Source organism: Stenella coeruleoalba (assembly GCF_951394435.1).
Source record: "Stenella coeruleoalba genome assembly, chromosome: 11".
Lineage (NCBI taxonomy): Eukaryota > Metazoa > Chordata > Mammalia > Artiodactyla > Delphinidae > Stenella > Stenella coeruleoalba.
In genome coordinates, this window is record NC_137157.1 from 17952634 (window position 1) to 17976862 (window position 24229).

At 35.3% G+C, this 24229-nt stretch overlaps 1 protein-coding gene across 2 annotated transcripts in view; it reads right to left on the reverse strand.

Annotated features, from left to right (window-relative positions):
- Positions 1-1099: 1099 nt before the first annotated feature.
- Positions 1100-24229, reverse strand: part of HCFC2 (host cell factor C2) — a 47317-nt gene continuing 24187 nt past the window's right edge. The window contains exons 10-16 of one of the 2 annotated variants that reach the window (XM_079937156.1): positions 17533-17710; positions 14214-14417; positions 13626-13699; positions 11577-11714; positions 9794-9979; positions 8872-9157; positions 1100-1745 (exon numbers count right to left, since the gene is read on the reverse strand). In XM_079937156.1, the coding sequence (XP_079793282.1) occupies positions 1687-1745; positions 8872-9157; positions 9794-9979; positions 11577-11714; positions 13626-13699; positions 14214-14417; positions 17533-17710 (1125 nt within the window). In that variant the 3' untranslated portion in view covers positions 1100-1686. Of the gene's footprint in view, positions 9158-9793; positions 9980-11576; positions 11715-13625; positions 13700-14213; positions 14418-17532; positions 17711-24229 lie in introns of both variants that reach the window. The other variant, XM_079937155.1, reaches the window with a different exon arrangement.

Sequence of the window (24229 nt, forward strand, 5' to 3'; positions counted from 1 at the left end):
AGGATTAATGATGAAAAAAAATGAGAAGGCAAAAATGAACTAACAGGAATGAAAAAGAGTCATAACTACATATGCTGTGGAAACTAAAACGATATAAAGCTAATAAGGATAACAATATCAAAAAGTTAAACTAAGATGAAATGGAGAAATCCCTAGAAGAATTTATTAAATTTAACTAAACTGACTTGAGAATAATAAATCCTAATGATGCTAAAACCTTCAAAGAAATGAATCAATAGTTTAAAATCTTCTCTTAATGACCACATGGCTTTAAAGACTAGTTCCAATCTTAAACTCTACAGACAGTTGAAAACCTCATTTAATAAGACTGGTATAACCTTGATACCAAAACCAGACAATGACAGGACATAATAGGAGAACTATAAGCTGATTTCACTCACGAACGTAGAGGCAAAAATCCTAAAGAAAATATTCGCAAATTGAGTCCAGCAATGTATTAAAACACACACACCATGATCAAACTGGGTTTATCCTAGGAATTAAAGATTGGTTCAATATTAAAACATCAACCATCATAAGTTAATACATTAACATTAAAAGAAAAAACAATTTAACCATTTAAATAGATGAGAAAAAGCATTCAGTAAAATTCAACATTCATTCATATAAAACTATTAGCAAACTAGAAATAGAAGAGAATCTCAACGTGATGAAGGCCATTTGTGGGAAAAAAAAAAATACTCAACTGAAATGTCGAAAGCACTCCCTTTAAATTGGGGCTGAGACAAGGATGTTCACTATCAGTTCTTTTCAACGTTGTACTACAGGTCCTAGCAAGTACAGAAATGTAAGAAGAAATTTTTTAAAAGGTAGAAGGACCAGAAAGGAAGAAAACTGCCACCATTTCAGATGATGCGATTACATAAAAAACTCAGAAAGACATCTAGATACATTATTAGAACTAATAAAAATTTAGCATGGTTGCTGGATCCAAAATCAACACATAGCAGCAATATATCTATAATCAGCAACATCCACTTAGAATAGAAAGTGTAATTTTAAGAAATTTACCACAGCATTAAAAAATATATAAAACTCCCAGAAAGAAAACTAATATAAGACATGAAGGCCTTTATGGAGAAAAATTGTTAATGTTTATTGACAGATATTAAAAGAAAACCAAATGGATAAATACACAATGTTTTTGGATGGGAAGACTCATTATTGAAAAGATATCAATTTTCTCCAAGCTAATCAATAAATTCAATACAATCACAAAAGATAATACACAAACTGGGAGAAAATACATACAACATGTTTAACTGACAAAGGACTGGCATCCAGAATATATAAAGAAATCATATGAATCAATGAAAAAAAAGACACACACCCAATAGAAAAATGGGCAAAAAAGACATGAATAGGTATTTCACAGAAGAGGAAACACATTCATGTACGAAAAAACACTCAGTTTCATTAGTAATCAGGGAAAAGCAAATTAAACCCACAGTAAGATACTATACAATTGCCATCCAATTGGCAAATATAAAAGATAGTCAAGATTAAGAGTTTGCTAAGATATAAGTGTTTGCAATGACACTCAACCACTGCCAGTGGGAGCTTAACTGGTACAAATGCTGTAGAAAACAGTTCAGTATGACTAAGTAAAACCTGCTTCTTAGAGCATCAGTTCTCAAATTTTTGGTCCAGAACCTCTTTACATCCTTAAAAATTATTGAGGACCTCAAAGAGCTGTTGTTCATGTGGGTTATAGTTATCAAAATTTACCATATTAGAAATTAAAACAGGCATTTTCAAAACAAAAATATATAGGTACACACTTGATAAGCTGTCAGAGTGATGATGTCATCATATATCTGGAAAACATTTAAAAGTGAAAAATGAGAGTGAAGAGGACAAATAACGTCTTAGTATTCTTATGAAAACGCTTTTGCCCTCACAGACTCCCCTGAAGGGGTCTCAGGGACCTCAAGAGTCCCTCGGCCATACTTTGAAAACAACTGCCCTAGAGAACTCTTGCACGTGTGCACCAGGAGACATGTACAAGAATTCACTCATTCCTCAAATATTTATTAAGCATCTACCATGTACCAGCATTGTTCTAGACATTGTGAATGTGTTAAACAGACAAAATCACACAAAAAAGACAAAATCCCTGCCCACACGGAGCTTACATTGTAACTGGCAGAATGCTCACTAGCAGCATCATTCAGAATAGCCAAAAACTGAAAACAATCCACATCTCCATGGACAGAGGAATAGATAAATTGTGGTATAGTCATATAATGGAATACTATACAGTAGTGAAAAACAGATGAAATACACTTACATGCATAAACATGGATAAGAATCTCAAAAACAGTGTCAGAAAAAAGTCACAGAAGAATACATACAGCATGATACCATTTACATAAAAGTTCAAAAACAGGTAAATCTAAATAATATATTATTAGGGATACATAATATAGATGGCAGGGCCATAAATAAAAACATGGGAATTTTACCCAAAAATCCAGAATAATGTTTACCTCATGTGGTATGTGGGGAGGGAAGACAGAGTGGGGTAATTCTACACATCTGAGGGTATTCTAGTTCTTAAGCTGAAGACTGAGCACATGTGGGATCATTTTATTTATTCTCAACAAACATCGTAAAAGAAAAAGGATATAAGGTTACGGGATATAACTTCATCAACAAAGAGAGGGAACATCCGATTATTTCAGCCACTGTTCTGCATTGCATATCAGGCAATTATTGTAACTGGTGGGGAAGAAGTACATAGTAATATGAAAAAAGGAATGAATATGGGCTGTTCTTCACAGACGGTAAATGGGTTCCCAGAGAGCTGGGATCTAACGAGATGGCAGTATTATAGCACTGCTCTGCCAAGTTGGTTCAGCCACTGGCATGATTCTGGTTAGTTGGTTATGTTGTTCATTGGGTATATAATTATTTGTATAAAGCGGAGAATGAAATGATAGGTGATACAAATCACAAAATAAACTGAGACACTGCCTCTTTACTGAATTCTGTTGACTTTCAAAAGTACAAATTCCCTTTGGCACATTCTCCTAATAGTGCATCTACGTGTTAAGCAATCCAAAAATACAGAAAGTGCTTGGTGGCTACTGACTGTTTCTCCACATTGGTCAATAACATGTGCCCAGGTTGGTCACAAGTGTCATAACAATTTTGCAATCATATCTTTGCCAGGGTCTTCACCAGCAGTGCCATTTTGCAAATTAAACAAGGCACAGTTAAGGTACATTTTCACCTGATTCAGGGGATTAGCTATACATTTTGGTATACAATTTAGAAATTTGAAAAAAAAGATCTTGAAACATTGGATCCATCCCTCGTACCCAACAAGGCAGGCTAAAGTTATTATCTTGGGTTAGGGAGGTGGTGCAAGAGGCAGACTAGGCCCGGCAGCAAATGGCTGGCAATACATTCTCAGGAAATGGAGAGCAGACAGTGTATCCTTCAGGTCCAATCTCTTCAACTAGGTTCCAAACATTCAGAAAATTCCAGACATCGTTGTACTATTTTAAAAATCCTAGGCTGCGTGTTACAAAAGACCCCAAATCTTACCCATATGTAAGCTGGAATGGACGATGCCACCAGGAGGTGCTAAACTGCAACTGGCAGCAGGATGATTTCGGATCAAGCAGTTGGCTGGACCTCCAGAGCCCTGCCCCCTCTCTTACATGCTACACTGCCTTAAGTGGCACACCCACAACTTTGTTAAATCGGATGTAATTATTATACCTGTAGCTTTGTCCTCCTTCTCCAATAAGAAACAGAGAAATAGGGAGGGAGCTTTTCTCAAGCTTGTAGGGAACTTCCAGTCTATCTTTTCAGAGGAGGAATGGATAATCCTCTTGGTCAGAGGTGGACATTTCTTGGACCATGACTTACTAGCGGACAAAGTTACTCTATGCTCAAAAACAAACACTAGATGCTACCTTATATAGTTACAGAAATAGAAGATATAGAGATCTATTTTGAATAAGGAGGCTGGTATAGCTTTTTCCTTCATCATTCGGTTTATAGAATTGTTTCTCCCCAGAATGTTGTAGTTCATGTTTTTCCAGGCATGATTTTTAAAGTCTTTTTCTGAGTTACAGAAATATATAAGTATAAGGACTCCCAACTATAACTGGGAAACTTGGAAAGAAGGTGTGCCAATGTCATCTTGTTTTCCAGTAGTGTAAGAATCCTTTGTCCTGTAAGCTTAGAGGTGACAACAGTGACCTGACAGACTCCAGTGAGGTTCTAATGCTGGTGCTCTGTGTCCTCCAGCAGCTCCCTGTGCTTACATATTAAATATGTAGGTAGCTTCTTCTAAAGTTAGACAATTGTCCATGGCTTTCCTATATGGAAATCAGAGAGACTGACTTTGGAAATATTTTTAGCTCATTTTCCTGATCATCCAATGTTAAAAATCATTATCCAGCAATGCCCACCAGTCTCACTAAATTCTCAGATCTTTTTAGATCAAAGAATTCCTCTTGAGATCTATACACACCCATATTAAATCCCTTTTAGCCTAATAAATATGTGACATATCTCTTACTTATCCCAGAACTTCTCTTAGGAACCTAAGTAACAGCAGGGTAGGGTAAGACAAAGGTGGAGCTTGTATTTCCTCCAGAGGCTTATTAAATCTGCTAAAATCTCTTTCCCTTTCAAAGCCTCCCTCTCACTTTGACCCAATTTGAGAAGGGGAGTGAGAGTATGGAGAGAGATGTAAAGGTGCAATTTTATTTAGTCATTTGTTAAAATATTTAAGTAGCAGCTAAATGGCTGATATGGAAGAGAGATAAAGACCCAGTCTCTGACCATCTGGCAGAGGGAGAGGAATAACAACACTAACAAGTAAGGGCGCAAGAGCTTTTAGGCTGCTATGACAGAAGATTGAACAAAGGACAGTGGGGGCATAAGAAAAATGGGTCAAATCTACCTAGAAATGAAGTATGTCAGGAAAGGCTTCAGCAGGTTGGAGACCTTTACCTAAATCTTGAAAATATGAATGGAGACAGGTGGGAGTGGAAAAGGGGACTGCAGACGAAAGGAGGTGCATAAAAAGACAGAGAGCACAGTCTGACAGAAACTAAAAAAACGTGAAAGTGTCAAGGGAGTGGTTTAAGTTTCAAATGACAAGATTAAGTACAATGAAAGAATTCAATGGATTTGGGAAATGAGACGTTATCCCTGACCTCTGCTAGAGCCATTTTGATGGAGTAGCAGGACAGAAGACTGGCTGCTATGAATTAAAATGAAAAGCATAAAGAAAAAAAAAATTAAGAGTAAAGAAGACCAAAAAAAGGTGACAACAACTTTAGTCTGTTTCTTGGAGCCATCTGCCTTTTTACTTTCAAGCATACTAGTTTAGTTACAATGAAGGTTAGATAGGCTCTACATTTCTATCAGAAAATGACTCCCAAACACAATCCACTAAATAAACAAGTTTTTAGACAAAGTTCATTCTTTATGAGCCTGCCTGTATCATTTTAAGTGAATGATACAACATCAGCATTTCTACAGATTTACTCTGCCACCACTAATTTTTCTACCATGTAGTTCAAAATAAATAACACCTGTAATTGCTTATAGTAGAAAAGGTGCTTTATTTTACATGTCATTGGTACACAATATATAAAACTGCCTAAAATTAGTCTTGGAAAACATAACTGTCAGTTATACCTTAAATGGTCAAGGACCAAGTCTATTTTGTAACCTATTTCATTTATGATCAGATGACTACAGTAATTTTAAATACTAATAATCTCTTCATATCCAACGTTACAAGTTATTTTTATGCTACAAGTGCTGCAATTTTTAAAAATAAAAATATCTCCAGTTATAGTAGACCATATATCTAACTGGAACAAATCTTTGCTAGTCTACAACTCTTTGAAATAATGGATCAACAGTTTCACCTTCTTACAGATGATTATAAGTATGCAGTTGGGTTATAGGGCAGGGGGCCCTCATACATGCAATTGGATTATTTGTTTTTTTTTTTAATGCAGATAAAAGTGAGTTTATAATACCCTATTTCTAGTTAAGTTGCCAAACAGTTTACTAAACTAAAATGAAGCCAATACAATATTTTAGAAAACATAATTCTAAGAGCATGCAACAGCAAAATCTTTTTACTACCTATGTGAACCAAATCTGCAGAGTCCAGGAAGAGGACTATGGCACAAAGGCTTGTACATCTGAATTGCTTATCCAGCTGGGAGGAGTAAAGAAAGTAATTTAACTCAGGGTAAATCCTTTTATGAAAGATACCTGCATGTTATAACCCACTGCTACACAAAGGGATCTTCACGTAGAAAATGTGCAAATCATAAGAAGCTAAATGCACTTCTCTTGTTATTTATCCCAATCCATTCTATTCATAAACACATAGCTCAATGATCTCTTATTAACTATTAATGTGAAAGCCACAGATATTTCCTAATGGCGTCTTTCAGTCACCAATCATTTATCAGCGATAAATGTGATTACTACTTAATGTACAAATGTGAAAAAATGGTAAGAAACTGGGCTGATTCTCAAAGTAAAAACATGTTATTTTAACAAATCCCTTGGTATAGAAAGACTGCCTTTCTCTCTAGAAAATAAGACATATTTTAGAACCACAGGTTCATATTCACCTCCTAGTCTAGAAAAGAAGAGATATTTAAACAAAGTAAACTAAACAAAATACTAAGTAGGTATAAATGTACACACTCAAACAAATATTCTATTCTTTGCTTAAAGTCAACTTATTCCTTGTCATTAAGAGAAGTGCTTCAAGATGCAAATTGTTAATTAATGCAGAGAATAAAGGGTTAAAAGCCAGACCTTTTCCTAATAAAGCAAACAGATCATTAAAATGATTGGGCTTGAAACACATACTTACTATAACTTTCCATAGTTATTCTTTTTATAACTAAACGCACACATATACACAACAAACCCTAGCATTTAATATGTGCAAAATTGCTTACCATTTATTTTAACTTTGGTTAAGTACTTCTTTAGCCTATATCAGACATATTATGGAAGCTACACAAATGATTACAAACATAATAATGAGGTAAGTTAAAATTCTACTAGTGCAAAAAGCAAGCATATGCCAAAAGCAAAGCATATGAGTTAAACAAATGCAGAATGAAGCTCTCACCAAGGGAGGTGCTGGGATAACAAACCAGAGAAGCTCCTTGTAAACACTGTTTGTAAAGTACACATTTAAAGATTAAGGATTCATATAGCCACAAAAAAGGTATTCTAACAACACCACAGTAGTGCATTTATTTTACCTTTAGAGTTTGGAAATCACTCATTACGTGTCTAACAGTTTGCATATTTTCTTCAAGAGAAAATTAGTGAGACACATTAATTACAAATACTGTAGTATAAAAATCCCAGTTCTTTACAAAAATTATATATTAAAATATTCTATACACTTTTAAATTAGTAACTGGAACATACATATATATCAATTCTGCACAATTAAATCCATCTTTGCTTGGAGTATTATACATGAAGTTTGAGGACATAGCTACTCAGTCAACCTAAACTGGCATAAGGTTACATGGTATAAAATGACAGACCTGTGCCCCTGCAGTTACTGCAGCTCTTAGTCTGAAATATCTTTTCTGCAATTATTGCTCTGTATATTCATTCCAGATTCGAATAGGCAGTGGAACCATGAAACGTCTAGAAGGTTTAAAACAAGTTACCTGTAGCAGAGTATCCATAATGCCTATATGCATCTTTAAGGTTGTAATGGAACCTGAGTAAGCTGTCTAATGCTTATATTTCAGTTGTAAAAAAGTTTATACAATTTCAAGGTAAAAACAATGCAAAAATAAAACATTTAGAGCATTTACAAAAATCTTACAAATGTTTAAAACACTATTTCAAAACTCATGTCCAGTTAAGGTGCTTCTTTCTTTCTTCAATAAGAAGGACATACTTTAACTTTGAATTTTAAACTATGAACATTTTAATTTCAGCAAAAGTAAAATTAGACCCATTGAGACGGATGTTAAAATGTTTAGGGATATACTTTACTACTGATGAACATACAGAATTTTACTGCTGAAAGGGACCTTAAAGGTAAACTCTTTTAACTCCCTCATCTATTAATCAGGAAATTGAGGGCCAGATAAGTTAAGTGCTTTGGCCAAAAATATATTCCAATATATCAACCTGGTATGAATCAAGAAAATCCATTATCCGTTTTGTATGTTGCCATGATTCTTGGAAAATGATGAAAATTCAAAAGCAGATTTCTGAACTTGCCTTTCTTTTTTTAATTTCTTAAGCTCTGTGCTAACTGTAGATAAAGAAATGAATCAAATGGCTACTAAAATCAGTATTACAAATATTATCCAGTAGAAGATAGCTGTTAGAGGACCACTGCTCATATAGAATAAAGTTAGAGGGAATACTCAAGGACAGGGCCTTTACAATGTAGAGAACATTTACTATATAAGACAGCACAGTGTACAACAGCCAGTTACTAGAATCATCTCAATAACTCTAGGATGACTGAGTTACATGGCCTTTATAAAAGATATTGGAGTAATAAAGCCTTCTAGCTTTTATCTTAATTTTACTATTTTCCTTTATAAAAGAGCTATAACTTTAAGGAAGAATTCATATACTAGTTTTCAGAGAGGCTTTGCTTCTTTTCTACTTTTATTTGGATCTAGAATTGAGCAAATACATTTTAAGAACAACTTACAAACTCAAATTCATAACTGCTAGAAATACAGTCAGAGAATACTCTTTTAAATGACAAATCTTCAAAACCAGTTACTAATAAATAATCATCACAATACCTTCAGTTTAAAAAAAATCAATTTAAAGGTGCTTTTTTATTGTTACCTTGAAGCCATCGAACTTGTGTAGCTGGTCCATATCCCTTTTCATTCTTTGCCGATATTCTGAACACAATGGCAGGCCTGGATGTATAATCAATATGTGCATTTGCAAGTTGCCCAGCAGTTACTATACATGATGTCTTTAGACCACAATAAATCCTCATAAACACAAGCTGACTTGGATTATCTTGTATTTGTGCTGTGCGGATAGCCAAGTAGGCTGAATATTCCAAAATATTTCCAGAAGGTGAAGTTGGAGGTTCCCAGGAAAGATGGATACCCTCAACATTCTTGAAGAGTGGGGGAAAAACAAAAACAAAAACAGGTAAAAGTTCTGAAGTTTTCTCTAATATCACTTATTATGTTGAGTCTATCTTTAGAACACAAGACGTTTTTCACTAAAGTAACTGCATTAGATGTTAGAACTTTTATTGTTGATTTTTAAAAAACCAAACTTAATTCGATCTATAGTGTTTAATTCATGTCCTTTTAAAAAACATAACTAGGCTTAAAAGTCTGCCTGTACTACCCCAAGAAAGGGATTTTTCTTATCTGAAAGCAGACCTTATCTTCTCTAAATAGGGATAGGACCTTAGGATAAAATATAATCCAATTAAATGTGTTCTATTAAAATTCTCCAGCACAAAACTTTTTGGTTCCATAATAACAAGAACAAAGCTAATATTAAGAAGCACACACAGATTTCCCTGACCTTCTAAAATTTGGATGCTGTAATTCTGCTTGAAATTTTGGTCCTTAAAAATATCATGAATGATTAGAGAAAAATATTAAAAAAATTTTTAATCTACCCCTTTTAGATACCTCTCATTTCATCAGACACTAACAAGAATCTCTAAACTGATAGTTTTACTTCATGTACAAAGTCTCAGTAATTTAAATCATTAAGTCTTGACCTGATGTCTCACCTTTGAAATTCTGACTGCAGAAGGAGCTCCAGGAAAACCGGGAATACAAGTTTTAAATTCACTGATTTTGCTGAAAGGGCCTATTCCACAACCATTGATGGCAGCAACCCTGAATCTGTATCCTGTGCCTGGAACAAGATCTTGTTTCTTAAGTAAACTGTAGTCAGGTACATCTGCATTTCCTATCTAAAATATAATATATGCAAAAGTCAAAGAAAAGATGCAATTAATTATTTTTTCATTAAATAACAAAACTTTTAAAGAATGAATTATGTTTTAGGGTTGTAGTTCACATTATTTATTTTCCTCTTTCATACATGGAATGAACCCCCCCTCCCCCAAAACAAAAGTAACTTAAGCCCATAAATTGGTGATTCTCATCCAGAGGAAAAGTGCCTTTCCAGTTGAGAATCACTGGCTATAAAAAAAAATATAAGGGTATTCTGCACATGAAGAGTATGGAGATAGAAAAAAACTGACCACTATAAACAAGGTAACAACTATCTCCATGTAAACTTAACGTGGAGTAGAAACCTCAGAAAATTTACTGTCAAACAGTCTAGCCAGGAACAATACCCTTTGGACACAGGCAAGCAAACTTGATAGAAAAGGAATGACTAGCACGTAGTACAGAGCATTTTAATAATTAATATTCAGCAGATGCTGAAAAAATGTTAAATTAAATAATTGGACTGCATACTCTGCATAAGAAGATCATAACATCTACAACTTTCAAACAATTTTTACATATTCTCCCTAACTCTCACTACACCACTGTGAGACAGGTAGTGCCAATGTACCATCCCATTTTTTTAAGGAAGTTAGGTCATCTCCATTTCACAGATGAGGAAACTGAGTCTCAGCAAGGTTAAACAAGTGACTTGTCCAACGTCACACTGTCAAGTACTGGAACTAATGATTCAAATTCAAGTTTACTGGCTCTAAATTTTATGTTCTTTTCTTTCTTTTGGGAAAAACATAGCTACTAGGCCCTTAGATAAGGATATTTCCATGTATATGAAATCAAACTACAGCCAGAAATTTTGTTAGGCATAATACCAACAAATTATTAACTAGGATATCTACTTTTGTCAAGAATTGGAAGAATTCAATATGTAAAAGTGAGACACCAGAAGTAATATTAGAGAAACTAAAATATAATGATAAATAATATATTCCCCATTAGTAAGATCTTTGGGAGATTCAAACTGAATATGTATTTCTTTGGCAATTCCCTCTCTGAAATTCCCCATTCCAGAAAAATATTAGTTCAATATGATTTGGCGCTGTTATCTATTTCATAATTCTTAGAGGGTTAATGTCTCATCTATATATATGAGGTCCTCTTTAAGGGACTTTAGAATTAAGGGAAAATTAGATTGTATTCAATAGCATAGGGGTTTTTAAACTTTTTAAACTGTGAAATTAGGAATAACAAAAGTTCTAAGTAAAAAAATGTTCTTTAAACATTCTTTAAACACACCAGGTAACAAAATTAGAGATATTTCAAAAAATCTTTATCTGTACTGGCCAGACCATATCACTTATGACTCAAAATTCAGCCCAGTGATTGTATGAGATTTTTTAAAATAATCTGCTTGTGATATATTCTATAAAAAGAGTCTTAACAAAGAATACAAGATAACTATATATAGAACTCGCAATTATAGATTGCAAACAGATCCCAATTTCACTCATTCGAATGTCCTGAATCAGGATTACTTTTTAAAATCTCATTCTTGAGGCTTATAACTAACAGTGTAGAAGGTATGTCAATAGCTACCTTTGAGATGCTTTGCTTCCCTTTTGGCAGCAAATAAAACTGGCTCACCAAAGCTGTATTATTTTTAAAAATTCCTACATCACACCACTGTCGTTCTCCTGCTTTCATTGTGGCCACTGGATTTGAAGGAGTCTCTTTCTAATTTCAGAGAAAGAAACATTTATGAAGACTCTTACTGAACATACAAGAAATTTCAAGATTTAATAATCCATGCAGTGATCTACAAGTAGGTATATGGGTAAACACCACAATTAATAGCTCATAAGTAAATAAACTCTTAACAGATTAGGTCAACTGACAGTGAAACAGGGTTGCCAATTCAAACATAGGGAGTGACAGGCATTCTCCAAGTCAGTAGCTCTGTGCTATCAACCTAGCTGGAGTTAGCATGCTTTCCAATCAGTGATACGTTAAAATGCCAGCTGTTTTATAGAACATTGTCATTTCAGAGACTCTCTCAGAAAATGTAATAATCCCTTTAATGTGACACTACAACTTGCTCCAAAAGGAGCAAATAAGGAAAAATTCATTCCAAGCTGGCTTATTTCTAGATTCAAAAACAACTAGCAGAAATTCAGTGATCTTTGCACTTGAAATACCTGTGATTCTCCAAACCTAAAAGGAGAAAAAATGTTCAAAACTAAAATGCAATTTGAATATAATTTATTATATACTAAAGAGGAACAGATTAAACAGTTTTACATTTTTACCTTGCTTCAAGACTAATAAACTTCCTTTACCTTAAGCTACTTTTAGTGATAAGTGAATTATACTTAACCCTGGAACTAACCTTTTTAAGCCATCTTCTTTATAAATGAGACACTGTTTCCAGAAGCTCAAAACAAATGTGCACTTCAGTTATTTATTTCTGTCTTGAATATATAACAGCAGAGGTACATGCTTATAATTCACATTACTTGTTACTTAGGCTATCACACATGACAAAGCGAGCTAACTAGAGGAGTCTTTAAGGTTTTTAGAAAAGGAATAGCTTTAAACTTGTTTTCATTTTAAAGTTGTAAAAACTCTCTTCAACAACTTTTATAAAACAACTGGCTCCAACTGAAATAACAGATACCACTCTGGCTGATGCATTGTAAAATAGATTTAAGAGATAAAAATTCATTTGAATAATTCTTCTCTGAGAAGAGTCTAAGAACACTGGGACTTAACATTCTGGAAAGGTGAAAGCTGATGAAGGTAAATACAGAATCAAAAGCCATAAGATCATGACTGAAAGAAAACTACAACTACAGACTAATCTTGAAGATTCTAAAAGGTAAATTTTAGGTCAAATAAAAACTCTTGCTCATAGCAATAAAGTTAAAATGACTGAGAATTTAAAAATAAATTTAAAGATATACACAAACACATGTATTCATCTAAGTGAAACAATCTTAGTATACTATTTGTGAGGCACATTCCTAGCATTTAAATTTGGTACCAGGCAGACTAATTCTGGCCTTCCACCAAAAAACCCAATGTCAGCGATTGTTGGGATACCCTACAGGTATGCCTGACTCGGTATTGCAGTATTCTGTTGTTCTCCTATTAAGTAGTTAGCAATAAAGCCATTCAAGTTTTATGTTTTATGACATGTCCTTTTACTCTTTAAACCATTAATATAATTTCAATATATACACATATGTATGTATACACACACATTTCTGATTATTAAAGTAACATTTTATTACAGAAAAATCCTGAAAGCATAAAGAAGAAAATGAAAATTATCTCTGGCCCCACAACCTGAAGAAAGTCATCTAGCATCGTAGTGCAGATGTGTGAGGACTCACGTGAGAGTGTGAATGTACACACTGTGTGTGTTTTTAATAAAATTGGGAATGCAGTATATATATTTTGTCCACAGTTTTCCACTTAACATTATACTGTGAACAGTTTTCTCTTTAACCCTTCATTTTCCAATCTATGTCAAACAATTACTAGAGGATACCCGAGTCTTTTCCTGAATTTATGTTAAAGGTGCTCAGCATTTAAAGCATATTTAACCGTCTGTAAACATATATCATGTCCAGGTAATATACTTACAGAAAATGGCATCACTGCAGCATGTGCCTCTACACGGCTGATCTTAGTTGCAGGTAATGCACATGTTTCATCAACTAAAAATTAAACAATTCATCAGATAAGACTTACATAATCACTTATCAAACAGATATATTAAAATATAATTATAAATATACAAAAAATCACAATAATTGGAAATATGGACCCTCTAACTTGAACTAATTCACAAAGTTCATTTTTTAAGGATTTGATGACTAGTTGGAACTTCAGAGAATGTTCACCAAACATGAAACACAATTCCTATTGCAAAAGAATAAAATGAGAATTTACAAAATCAGAAATCAATCAAGCTGGGAGAATTGTTACTCCACAGCCTAGAACTAATCTTTTCTAAGGAAAAAAAATTTTGCAGAATAAGTTCATGGTAGGAAAGATACATTCTGATTGTATTACAGTGTGTGCTAATTTAACTATTTTATGTAAGGTAACTTATCCTTTTATATTTGATTCAATCCAAGATGAAATGCAATTCCCATCTAAAACAAATACGTTTGATGAATTTATATACAAAAATGGTTCAAAATACAGTATGTGAAACACATTTCAAACCTTCAGATTTGGTACTGAATGTTGTTAGTGAAGTTTCATCTTTAACAACTGCCCCATTTGTACTGGATGATTCAGTTTTAATGGTCTGCTGGGTTACCATAGTTTGTGCGTTGGAAACAGTACTGGATACAGAAGTTTCAGGGATTACTGTTCTTAAGTCCAGGCAACTACTTAGAACACCTATATTTACTGAAGTGTGAGGACCTAAAATTAAAGGGAAAGGATTAATTATTAACATAACACCTGCAAATAACTGCTGTATCTTGTAGTTCTTGTCACCCAATTCTTGGCATTTTCAATTTTAAAATCGTAAACGTGAGCACCACGAAAGTCAGTCATATGACTTAACCATTAGGCATAAAATATCTAGAAAAATAAAGTGCATTATATCCATAACAGATTTCCAACTTCTCAGCTCCTTCTTCCATTCTAAACACTGAATCACTGTTCTTGAACTCTACTCAGTCATAGATCAAATGGCCTTTCCTCCCATTTTAGGAAAAGAAAAAGAGGTGATCAGGCATGAATGCCACCAATTTTCTGCCTTCTCTTGTCCTAAACTAGAAATGTATTTATGATTGTGCCCAACCCCTCTGTCCTCTCTTCCATTTCAGATGATGACTTCTCTCCTAAGGAAGTTTAATCTATTCTCTTGTGCTCTTGGTCCCATTCCTTCTGCATACTTTGGGACCCTCTTTTATCAATCATTCCTTTCTTTTTGGTGTTTTCAAATTCTTCTTCAGTAGTTTTGGCCCTCAGTCTATAAACATTATAAACAAGTATTCTCCAGTTACCATCTTCCCTCGCTAATTTCCTTTAGAGCAGTCTCTACTTCCTTGACCTCCCCAAATTTGATCCAGCACACAACTCTAATGAAATGGCTCTGACAAATGTCAAGGGATACTTATTTCTAAGGGATAGTTATCTATTTTCATTTACTTGACTTCTCTGCAATGTAAACAATCCTCACCACATACTCTTTTTTGAAACTGTTTCTGTCTATGACTTGTATTCACTCATGCATACATCATAAATGCATAGTCATAAACAGTGATGCCCACTATACAGGTAAAAAACATGATACCAATCTTTTTTCCTAACCTTCTTGGAATGCCTTTTCAATCTCTTTAGCTGGCTTCTCTTCTTCAAATGACTCTTTAAATGCAGGTGTTTCTAAGCCTTTTCTTTTCTCCCCTTGCATATTTTCCTGTTGTTTTAGCTACCATTCACGAATTATACATCTCTCAAATACATGTCCCAGGTGCAGTGCCAGGTCCTGAGAATCCAGCAGTAAACAAGTCAGACAAGGTCCCTGCTCTTGTGGAGCTTACATGTTAGATACTCTTAATTTCTAAATTTATACTTCTAGCCAAGAACTGCCTCATAGACTCCAGACCTAAGTATTCAACTGCCTATTAGAAATCTTTACCAATATGTAACTCAAGTGCCTCAAAAACAGTAAGTTCAAGGTTGAACCTATCTTATCCCCAAATCTGTTCTTGCTCCTGTATTTCCTATCTTCATCAACAACTGAATGTCCAACCCAGAAAACTGGGAGCCATGTTCAACTCATTTTTATTTCTCATATCTAACCAGTTTCCAAATCTAATAGGTGCTACTTTCTAAAGGTCTCTGAACTGATGTATTCTCTCCTCTCCATCCCACCCACTGCTTTAGTCTCTATGCATCTCTTGGAGTCCTAAAAGAACCTCCTAACGAGTCTCCCAACCATTTCCTATTATAACTCTTCCTGAGGGTGAGGCTAGAATGTCCTTTCCAAAATAAAAAACGAAAACTAATCGCGGGGCTTCCCTGGTGGTGTAGTGGTTTAGAAACCGCATGCCAATGCAGGAGACACGGGTTCGAGCCCTGGTCTGGGAAGATTCCACATGCCGTGGAGCAACTAAGCCCATGCGCCACAACTACTGAGCCTGTGCTCTAGAGCCCGCGAGCCACAACTACTGAGCCTGCATGTCACAACTACTGGAGCCTGCGCACCTACAGCCCATGCCCTGCAACAAGAGAAGCCACCACAATGAGAAGCCCGCGCACTGCAATGAAGAGTAGCCCCTGCTCACTGCAACTAGAGAATGCCCACGTGCAGCAACGAAGACCCAACGTAGCCAAAAATAAATTAATTAAATAAATTAATTAAAAGAAACACAACTAATTGTGTCACTCTTTCACTTTTGAAACATACAAAAAAGGGAAAAAAGAAAGAAACATATCAGCTACTCCAACCTACATAGAAAAAGCCCAATCTCCTCTTGTTAACCTGAAATTGGGTAACCATTCATTCACACATTTGAATATCTACTATGTGCCAGACACTGTCATTGTACAACCACTCTTGTTTCTCCATTTGACTAATATTAATTTTATCCAAATTGCCTTACAAGTAGGATTCAGAGTACATTAAGATTCTCAAATCTCATATTTGTTTTCAAGAGTATAAACTTCTTTATATGATAGACATAGAAAATCACTATAAAAAAAATTTAAACTGACGTCCAAGACCAAGCTTTTATAATTTTGACCAAATGATTCCCTTATATCAGAAAATCAACAAAACAAAAGTGCTCTCCTCTTCCACAAATAATAAAATTAGAAAAACTATAGGAAATTATTTTCCTTGAATACTTTAAGGTCGTAATTTTTTCAAATTAAAAATAAAACCACATATTCCTACGTCAGGGATATATCAGAATGAGATTTATAAAGTAATTTTAGACAATGAAATCAGAGGCAACACTTAATATATCTCGAATGGTATCAGAATATTCAAATTAAATACTTTAAAATATAAGGATCACCAAATTACAAGCTGTACCATGAATTCAACAGGCTAATCAACAGTTTCATAAATGAACTACCTTTCTGGGGATAATTCAGTTACTTGGTAAACAAATATGTATTTATTTATTAAGTGATTACTATTTACCAGGCATGAATCTGGGTGCTGGAGAACTTTATGTGAACAAGATAGACAAAATCCTGGCCCCAAATAAATTACTGCAGATAGTTATAAGTGCTAGGACAACAGGGTAATGAAACAGTGATACTGAACACACTGGCCAATCTCAAATGGTACACAAGAGCTCGCCTCATTTAAATTCTATAGTTAATAACTAATCTTTACTGTTCAGGTAAGTTCTTGCTTGGTATCTTGACATCATTCTAATTAGGGTTAATATGGCAGGTATATATTATATTTTGAAAATGGATCCAAACCATATAACATTTACTTTTTCAAAGACTCTAAAATTTTCTACCATTATTATAAAAAGCTTAAGCTTTATTTAGAATGCCATCTTTATACCTTCATTTTTCCTTAGCATATCCACCACACAACTGTTATGATTAGAAGCGTTAGTTGCCAAAGATGAATGTAAAGTGGCATTAGAATCAGTTGATGCTTTGAGTTCTGGTTTGTTTTTCAGTGAAGTTCCTTTCATAGCTGTATGTTCAGATTTTGCACTGTTCATTGCATCACTGATCTACAAGAAGTAAAATAATTTATTGTAGCAAGTAATGTTCAATTAAATAGAAATACATGTAAAAAACAAGCAAAATAATTTACAACTTAAATGTTTTGAAAATAAATTTTCCAAAATACAAAACAGTTTAAATAATATTCTTAATTTGTACAGGATTATACTTTAAATTTTATAATAGTTTAAGGAAACAATTTCTTTCCATTTAATATTCATTCTCAAAAGACCAGTTCTGAAGGGAAAAGGAACAATACATTTTCAGGGAAAAAAAAAAAAAATCTACATTTTTACAAGTGGTAGTTAGTATTCAAGTAAATACATATGTAACATAGGTGACAACACCCAAGATACTGAATTTAACATTCAAATTTTCTTAACAAGATCAGACATGTACACTAAAGATTTTACGACTCCTAAGAGAAAAATCTCAGTTATATGAAACCTTCAAGCATATGAATTATTCTATATGACTGAGTTTTCCATATAGGCTTCAAGATTTAATACATACATATCAATATTCTTCACCATTAAACAGTCTAGATAGGAATCTTCCTAATTACATTTGTTTGTCTTCTTAAAGACACTATAACAAACATATTTAGACCTTTTGATAATTCAAATCATCAATGTGAACATCAGTTATTATATAGCAATAATTACAGGTCTACTGAACCATAAAAGTGATCTGGCTTCATTCTAATACCCCAATATCGTTGCCTCTTTTTTGTTACATGTTTTTTGTTACTTTTCTGTCTCCACCTTTAATGTCAATTATAACTATATTATCAATTATAATTTCTCATAGCTCTAAGGATACTTGTCCATAATATGCCCTCTACTTCCCTTCTAATTGATAGTGATTGTGCTACTGTTAATAAATGATGATGATGACAGCCACAACCATTAAGGAGCATTATATTATGTGACAAGCCTTGTGCTACATAGTTATAAAGTCTGTATCTCATTTAATCTTCATAAGAATTCTATAAATTGGATAAAATCACCCCTGGCTTACAGATGGAAAAAAATGAGACTCAGAGAGATCTTAAGTAACACACCCAGGGTCAGGCCGCCAGCAAGTAGCAGAGCTAGAATTTGACCCTAAGTTTATTTCACTACCAAGTCTCCATGTTATACTATCTGGGAAGCACAGTAAAGCAAAGTGCAAGAAATGAGGTATGACTTTATAAAGCAGAAAAAGCTAAAGCTAAGAGCCTGTAGGTGGAAAGTGACTGAGAGGTGAACCGGTTTTGCTGAAGAGCCCAGAAAGGCTTGGAAATTGGGGGCATCAGGTTCTTTGGAGGCTGAAGTGCAGAGTGCAGAACACCAGAGGACCATCATATAGAAGACTATATAAAAAGTGTCTGCAGCCCCAGCTCTGCTCTTCCAGCATACAAAGGCAGACAGATTCCTCACCTCCATTCGAACTGAAGAAGGGAGATAGGTAGAAAGATTAAAATGGGAGTCTCTGGACCATGGTACAGAGTCTCTCTGGTGAGGATGGAGGAGGGGCACCGATACTAAAAATGGGGATTAAGCGAAAGTCTGCATACTGAACAGAAAGACACTGCCCTCTCTGCATTAAGCTCCCAGAATATTGATAGCCAGGCTTAGAGTCCTTAAGCAAGAGGTTGGAGAAGTCTCAGGGGAAACCCACTGGTTCACAAGATAAGATACTGATATTTGTAGATCCTCACTCAAAAACCCTCATTAAGGTCTACTAATCAAGCATGCCCATAGGCATAGAGCTGCTATGGTCTGACATGTCTGTGTGCCCCACAAATTTATATGTTGAAACGTAACCCCCAAGGTGATGATATTAGGAAGTAGCTTTGGGCTGTGATTAGTGCCTTATAAAAGTGGCCCAAGAGTTTTGTGGGTTTTTTTAAAACAGATTGTGCAAGATTGTTTTCACAAAAACTTGAAAAATTCACAAGTGGATCAGCAGTGCATGAGCACCCCCTTTTCCTGATGGTGAACGCCAACACTGTGTGGCTGACAGGGTCTTGGTGCTCCAGCTGGGTGGCAGGCCTGAGCCTCGGAGGTGGGAGAGACGAGTTCAGGACACTGGACCACCAGAGACCTCCTGGCCCCAAGTAATATCAATCAGCGAGAGATCTCGCAGATCTCTGTCTCAACGCTAAGACCCAGCTCCACTCAATGACCAGCAAGCTCCAGTGGTGGACACCCCATGCCAAACAACTAGCAAGACAGGAACAAAACCCCACCCATTAGCAGAGAGGCTGCCTAATATACTAAGTTCACAGACACCCCAAAACACACCACTGGATGCGGTCATGCCCACCAGAAAGACAAGATCGAGCCTCACCCACCAGAACACAGGCACCAGGTTCCCTCCGCCAGGAAGCCTACACAACCCACTGAACCAACCTTACTCACTGGGGGCAGACACCAAAAACAATGGGAACTACAAACCTGCAGCCTGCGAAAAGGAGACCCCAAACACAGTAAGTTAAGCAAAATGAGAAGACAGAGAAATACGCAGCAGATGAAGGAGCAAAACAAAAACCCACCGGACCTAACAAATGAAAAGGAAATAGGCCGTCTACCTGAAAAAGAATTCAGAGTAATGATAGTAAAGATGAGCCAAAATCTTGGAAACAGAATGGAGAAAATACAAGAAACGTTTAACAAGGACCTAGAAGAACTGAAGAGTAAACAAACAATGATGAACAACAAAATAAATGAAATTAAAAATTCCTTAGAAGGAACCAATAGCAGAATAACTGAGGCAGAAGAACGGATAAGTGACCTGGAAGATAAAACAGTGGAAATAACTACTGCAGAGCAGAATAAAGAAAAAAGAATGAAAAGAATTCAGGACAGTCTCAGAGACCTCTGGGACAACATTAAACACACCAACATTCGAATTATAGGGATCCCAGAAGAAGAAGAGAAAAAGAAAGGGACTGAGAAAATATTTGAAGAGATTATAGTTGAAAACTCCCCTAATATGGGAAAGGAAATAGTCAATCAAGTCCAAGAAGTGCAGAGTGTCCCATACAGGATAAATCCAAGGAGAAACACGCCAAGACACATATTAATCAAAATATCAAAAATTAAATACAAAGAAAAAATAATAAAAGCAGCAAGGGAAAAACAACAAATAACATACAAGGAAATCCCCATAAGGTTAACAGCTGATCTTTCAGCAGAAACTCTGCAAGCCAGAAGGGAGCGGCAGGACATATTTCAAGTGATGAAAGGGAAAAACCTACAACCAAAATTACTCTACCCAGCAAGGATCTCATTCAGATCCGACGGAGAAATAAAACCTTTACAGACAAGCAAAAGCTAAGAATTCAGCACTAGCAAACCAGCTTTACAGCAAATGCTAAAGGAACTTCTCTAGGCAGGAAACACAAGAGAAGGAAAAGACCTACAATAACAAACCCAAAACAATTAAGAAAATGGGAATAGGAACATACATATTGATAATTACCTTAAATGTAAATGGATTGAACGCTCCAACCAAAAGACACAGGCTGGCTGAAGGGATTAAAAAACAAGACCCGTATATGTGCTGTCTACAAGAGACCCACTTCAGACCTAGGGACACATACAGACTGAAAGTGAGGGGATGGAAGAAAGATATTCCATGCAAATGGGAATCAAAAGAAAGCTGGAGTAGCAATACTCATATCAGATAAAATAGACTTTCAAATAAAGACTATTACAAGAGACAAAGAAGGACACTACATAATGAGCAACGGATCAATCCAAGAAGAAGATATAATAATTGTAAATATTTATGCACCCAACATAGGAGCACCTCAATACATAAGGCAATTGCTAACAGCCATAAAAGGGGAAACTGACAGTAACACAATAATAGTAGGGGACTTTAACACCTCACTTTCACCAATGGACAGATCAACCAAAATGAAAATAAATAAGGAAACACAAGTTTTAAATGATACATTAAACAAGATGGACTTAACTGATATTTATAGGACATTCCATCCAGAAACAACAGAATAAACTTTCTTCTCAAGTGCTCATGGAACATTCTCCCGGATAGATCATATCTTGGGTCACAAATCAAGCCTTGGTAAATTTAAGAAAATTGCAATCATATCAAGTATCTTTTCTGACTACAACACTATGAGACTAGATATCAATTACAGGGAAAAAAACTACAAAATCCAAACACATGGAGGCTAAACAATATGCTACTAAATAACTGAGAGATCACTGAAAAAATCAAAGAGGAAATCAAAAAATACCTAGAGACAAATGACAATGAAAACACGACGACCCAAAACCTATGGGATGCAGCAAAAGGAGTTATAAGAGGGAAGTATATAGCAATACGATCCTACTTCAAGAAACAAGAAAAATCTCAAATAAACTGTAACCTTACACCTAAAGCAATTAGAGAAAGAAGAACAAAAAACCCCCAAAGTTAGCAGAAGGAAAGAAATCATAAAGATCAGACCAGAAACAAAATGAAAAAGAAATAAAGGAAATGATAGCAAAGATCAATAAAACTAAAAGCTGGGTCTTTGAGAAGATTAAAAAAACTGATAGGGCTTCCCTGGTGGTGCAGTGGTTGAGAGTCCGTCTGCCGATGCAGGGGACGTGGGTTCGTGCCCTGGTCCAGGAAGATCCCACATGCCGCGGAGCGGTTGGGTCTGTGAGCCATGGCCGCTGAGCCTGCGCGTCCGGAGCCTGTGCTCCGCAATGGGAGAGGCCGCAACAGTGAGAGGCCCGCGTACCGCAAAAAAAAAAAAAAAAAAATTGATAAACCATTAGCCAGACTCATCAAGAAAAAAGGGAGAAGACTCAAATCAACAGAATTAGAAATGAAAAAGGAGAAGTAACAACTGACACTGCAGAAATACAAAGGATCATGAGAGATTACTACAAGCAACTATATGTGAATAAAATGGACAACCTGGAAGAAATGGTCAAATTCTTAGAAGAGCACAACCTTCCCAGACTGAACCAGGAAGAAATAGAAAATAGAAACAGACTGATCACAAGCACTGAAATTGAAACTGTGATTAAAAAGCTTCTAACAAACAAAAACCCAGGTCCAGATGGATTCACAGGTGAATTCTATCAAACATTTACAGAAGAGCTAACACCCATCCTTCTCAAACTCTTCCAAAATATAGCAGAGGGAGGAACACTCCCAAACTCATTCTACGAGGTCACCACCAGCCCGATACCAAAACCAGACAAAGATGTTACAAAATAAGAAAACTACAGGCCAATATCACTGATGAACATAGATGCAAAAATCCTCAACAAAATACTAGTAAACAGAATCCAGCAGCACATTAAAAGGATCATACACCATGATGAAGTGGGGTTTATCCTTGGAATGCAAGGATTCTTCAATATACGCAAATCAATCAATGTGTTACACCATACTAACAAACTGAAGGATAAAAACCATATTATAATCTCAATTGATGCAGAAAAAGCTTTCGATAAAATTCAACACCCATTTATGATAAAAACTCTCTGGGAAGTAGGCATAGAGGGAACTTACCTCAACATAATAAAGGCCATATATGACAAACCCACAGCCAACATTGCTCTCAATGGTGAAAAACAGAAACCATTTCCACTGAGATCAGGAAGAAGACAAGGTTGTCCACTCTCACCACTCTTATTCAATATAGTTTTGGAAGCTTTAGCCACAGCAATCAGAGATGCAAAAGAAACAAAAGGAATCCAAATCGGAAAAGAAGAAGTAAAACTGTCACTGTTTGCAGATGACGTGATACCATACATAGAGAATCCTAAAGATGCTACCAGAAAACTACTAGAGCTAATCAATGAATTTGGTAAAGTAGCAGGATACAAAATTAATGCACAGAAATCTCTTGCATTCCTATACCCTAATGATGAAAAATCTGAAAGAGAAATTAAGGAAACACTCCCATTTACCATTGCAACAAAAAGAATAAAATACCTAGGAACAAACCTACCTAAAGAGACAAAAGACCTTTATGCAGAAAACTGTAAGACACTGATGAAAGAAATCAAAGATGATACAAACAGATGGAAAGATACACCATGTTCTTGGATTGGAAGAAACAACACTGTGAAAATGACTCTACTACCCAAAGCAATCTACAGATTTAATGCAATCCCTATCAAACTACCACTGGCACTTTTCACAGAACTAGAACCAAAAATTTCACAATTTGTATGGAAACACAAAAAACTCTGAATAGCCAAAGCAATCTTGAGAAAGAAAAACAGAGGTGGAGGAAGCAGGCTCCCTGACTTCAGACTATACTCAAACCTACAGTAATCAAGACAGTATGGTACTGGCACAAAAACAGAAATATAGATCAGTGGAACAGGATAGAAAACCCAGAGATAAACCCATGCACATATGGTCACCTTATCTTTGATAAAGAAGGCAAGAATATACAATGGAGAAAAGACAGCCTCTTCAATAAATGGTGCTGGGAAAACTGGACAGCTACATGTGAAAGAATGAAATTAGAACACTCCCTAACACCATACACAAAAATAAAC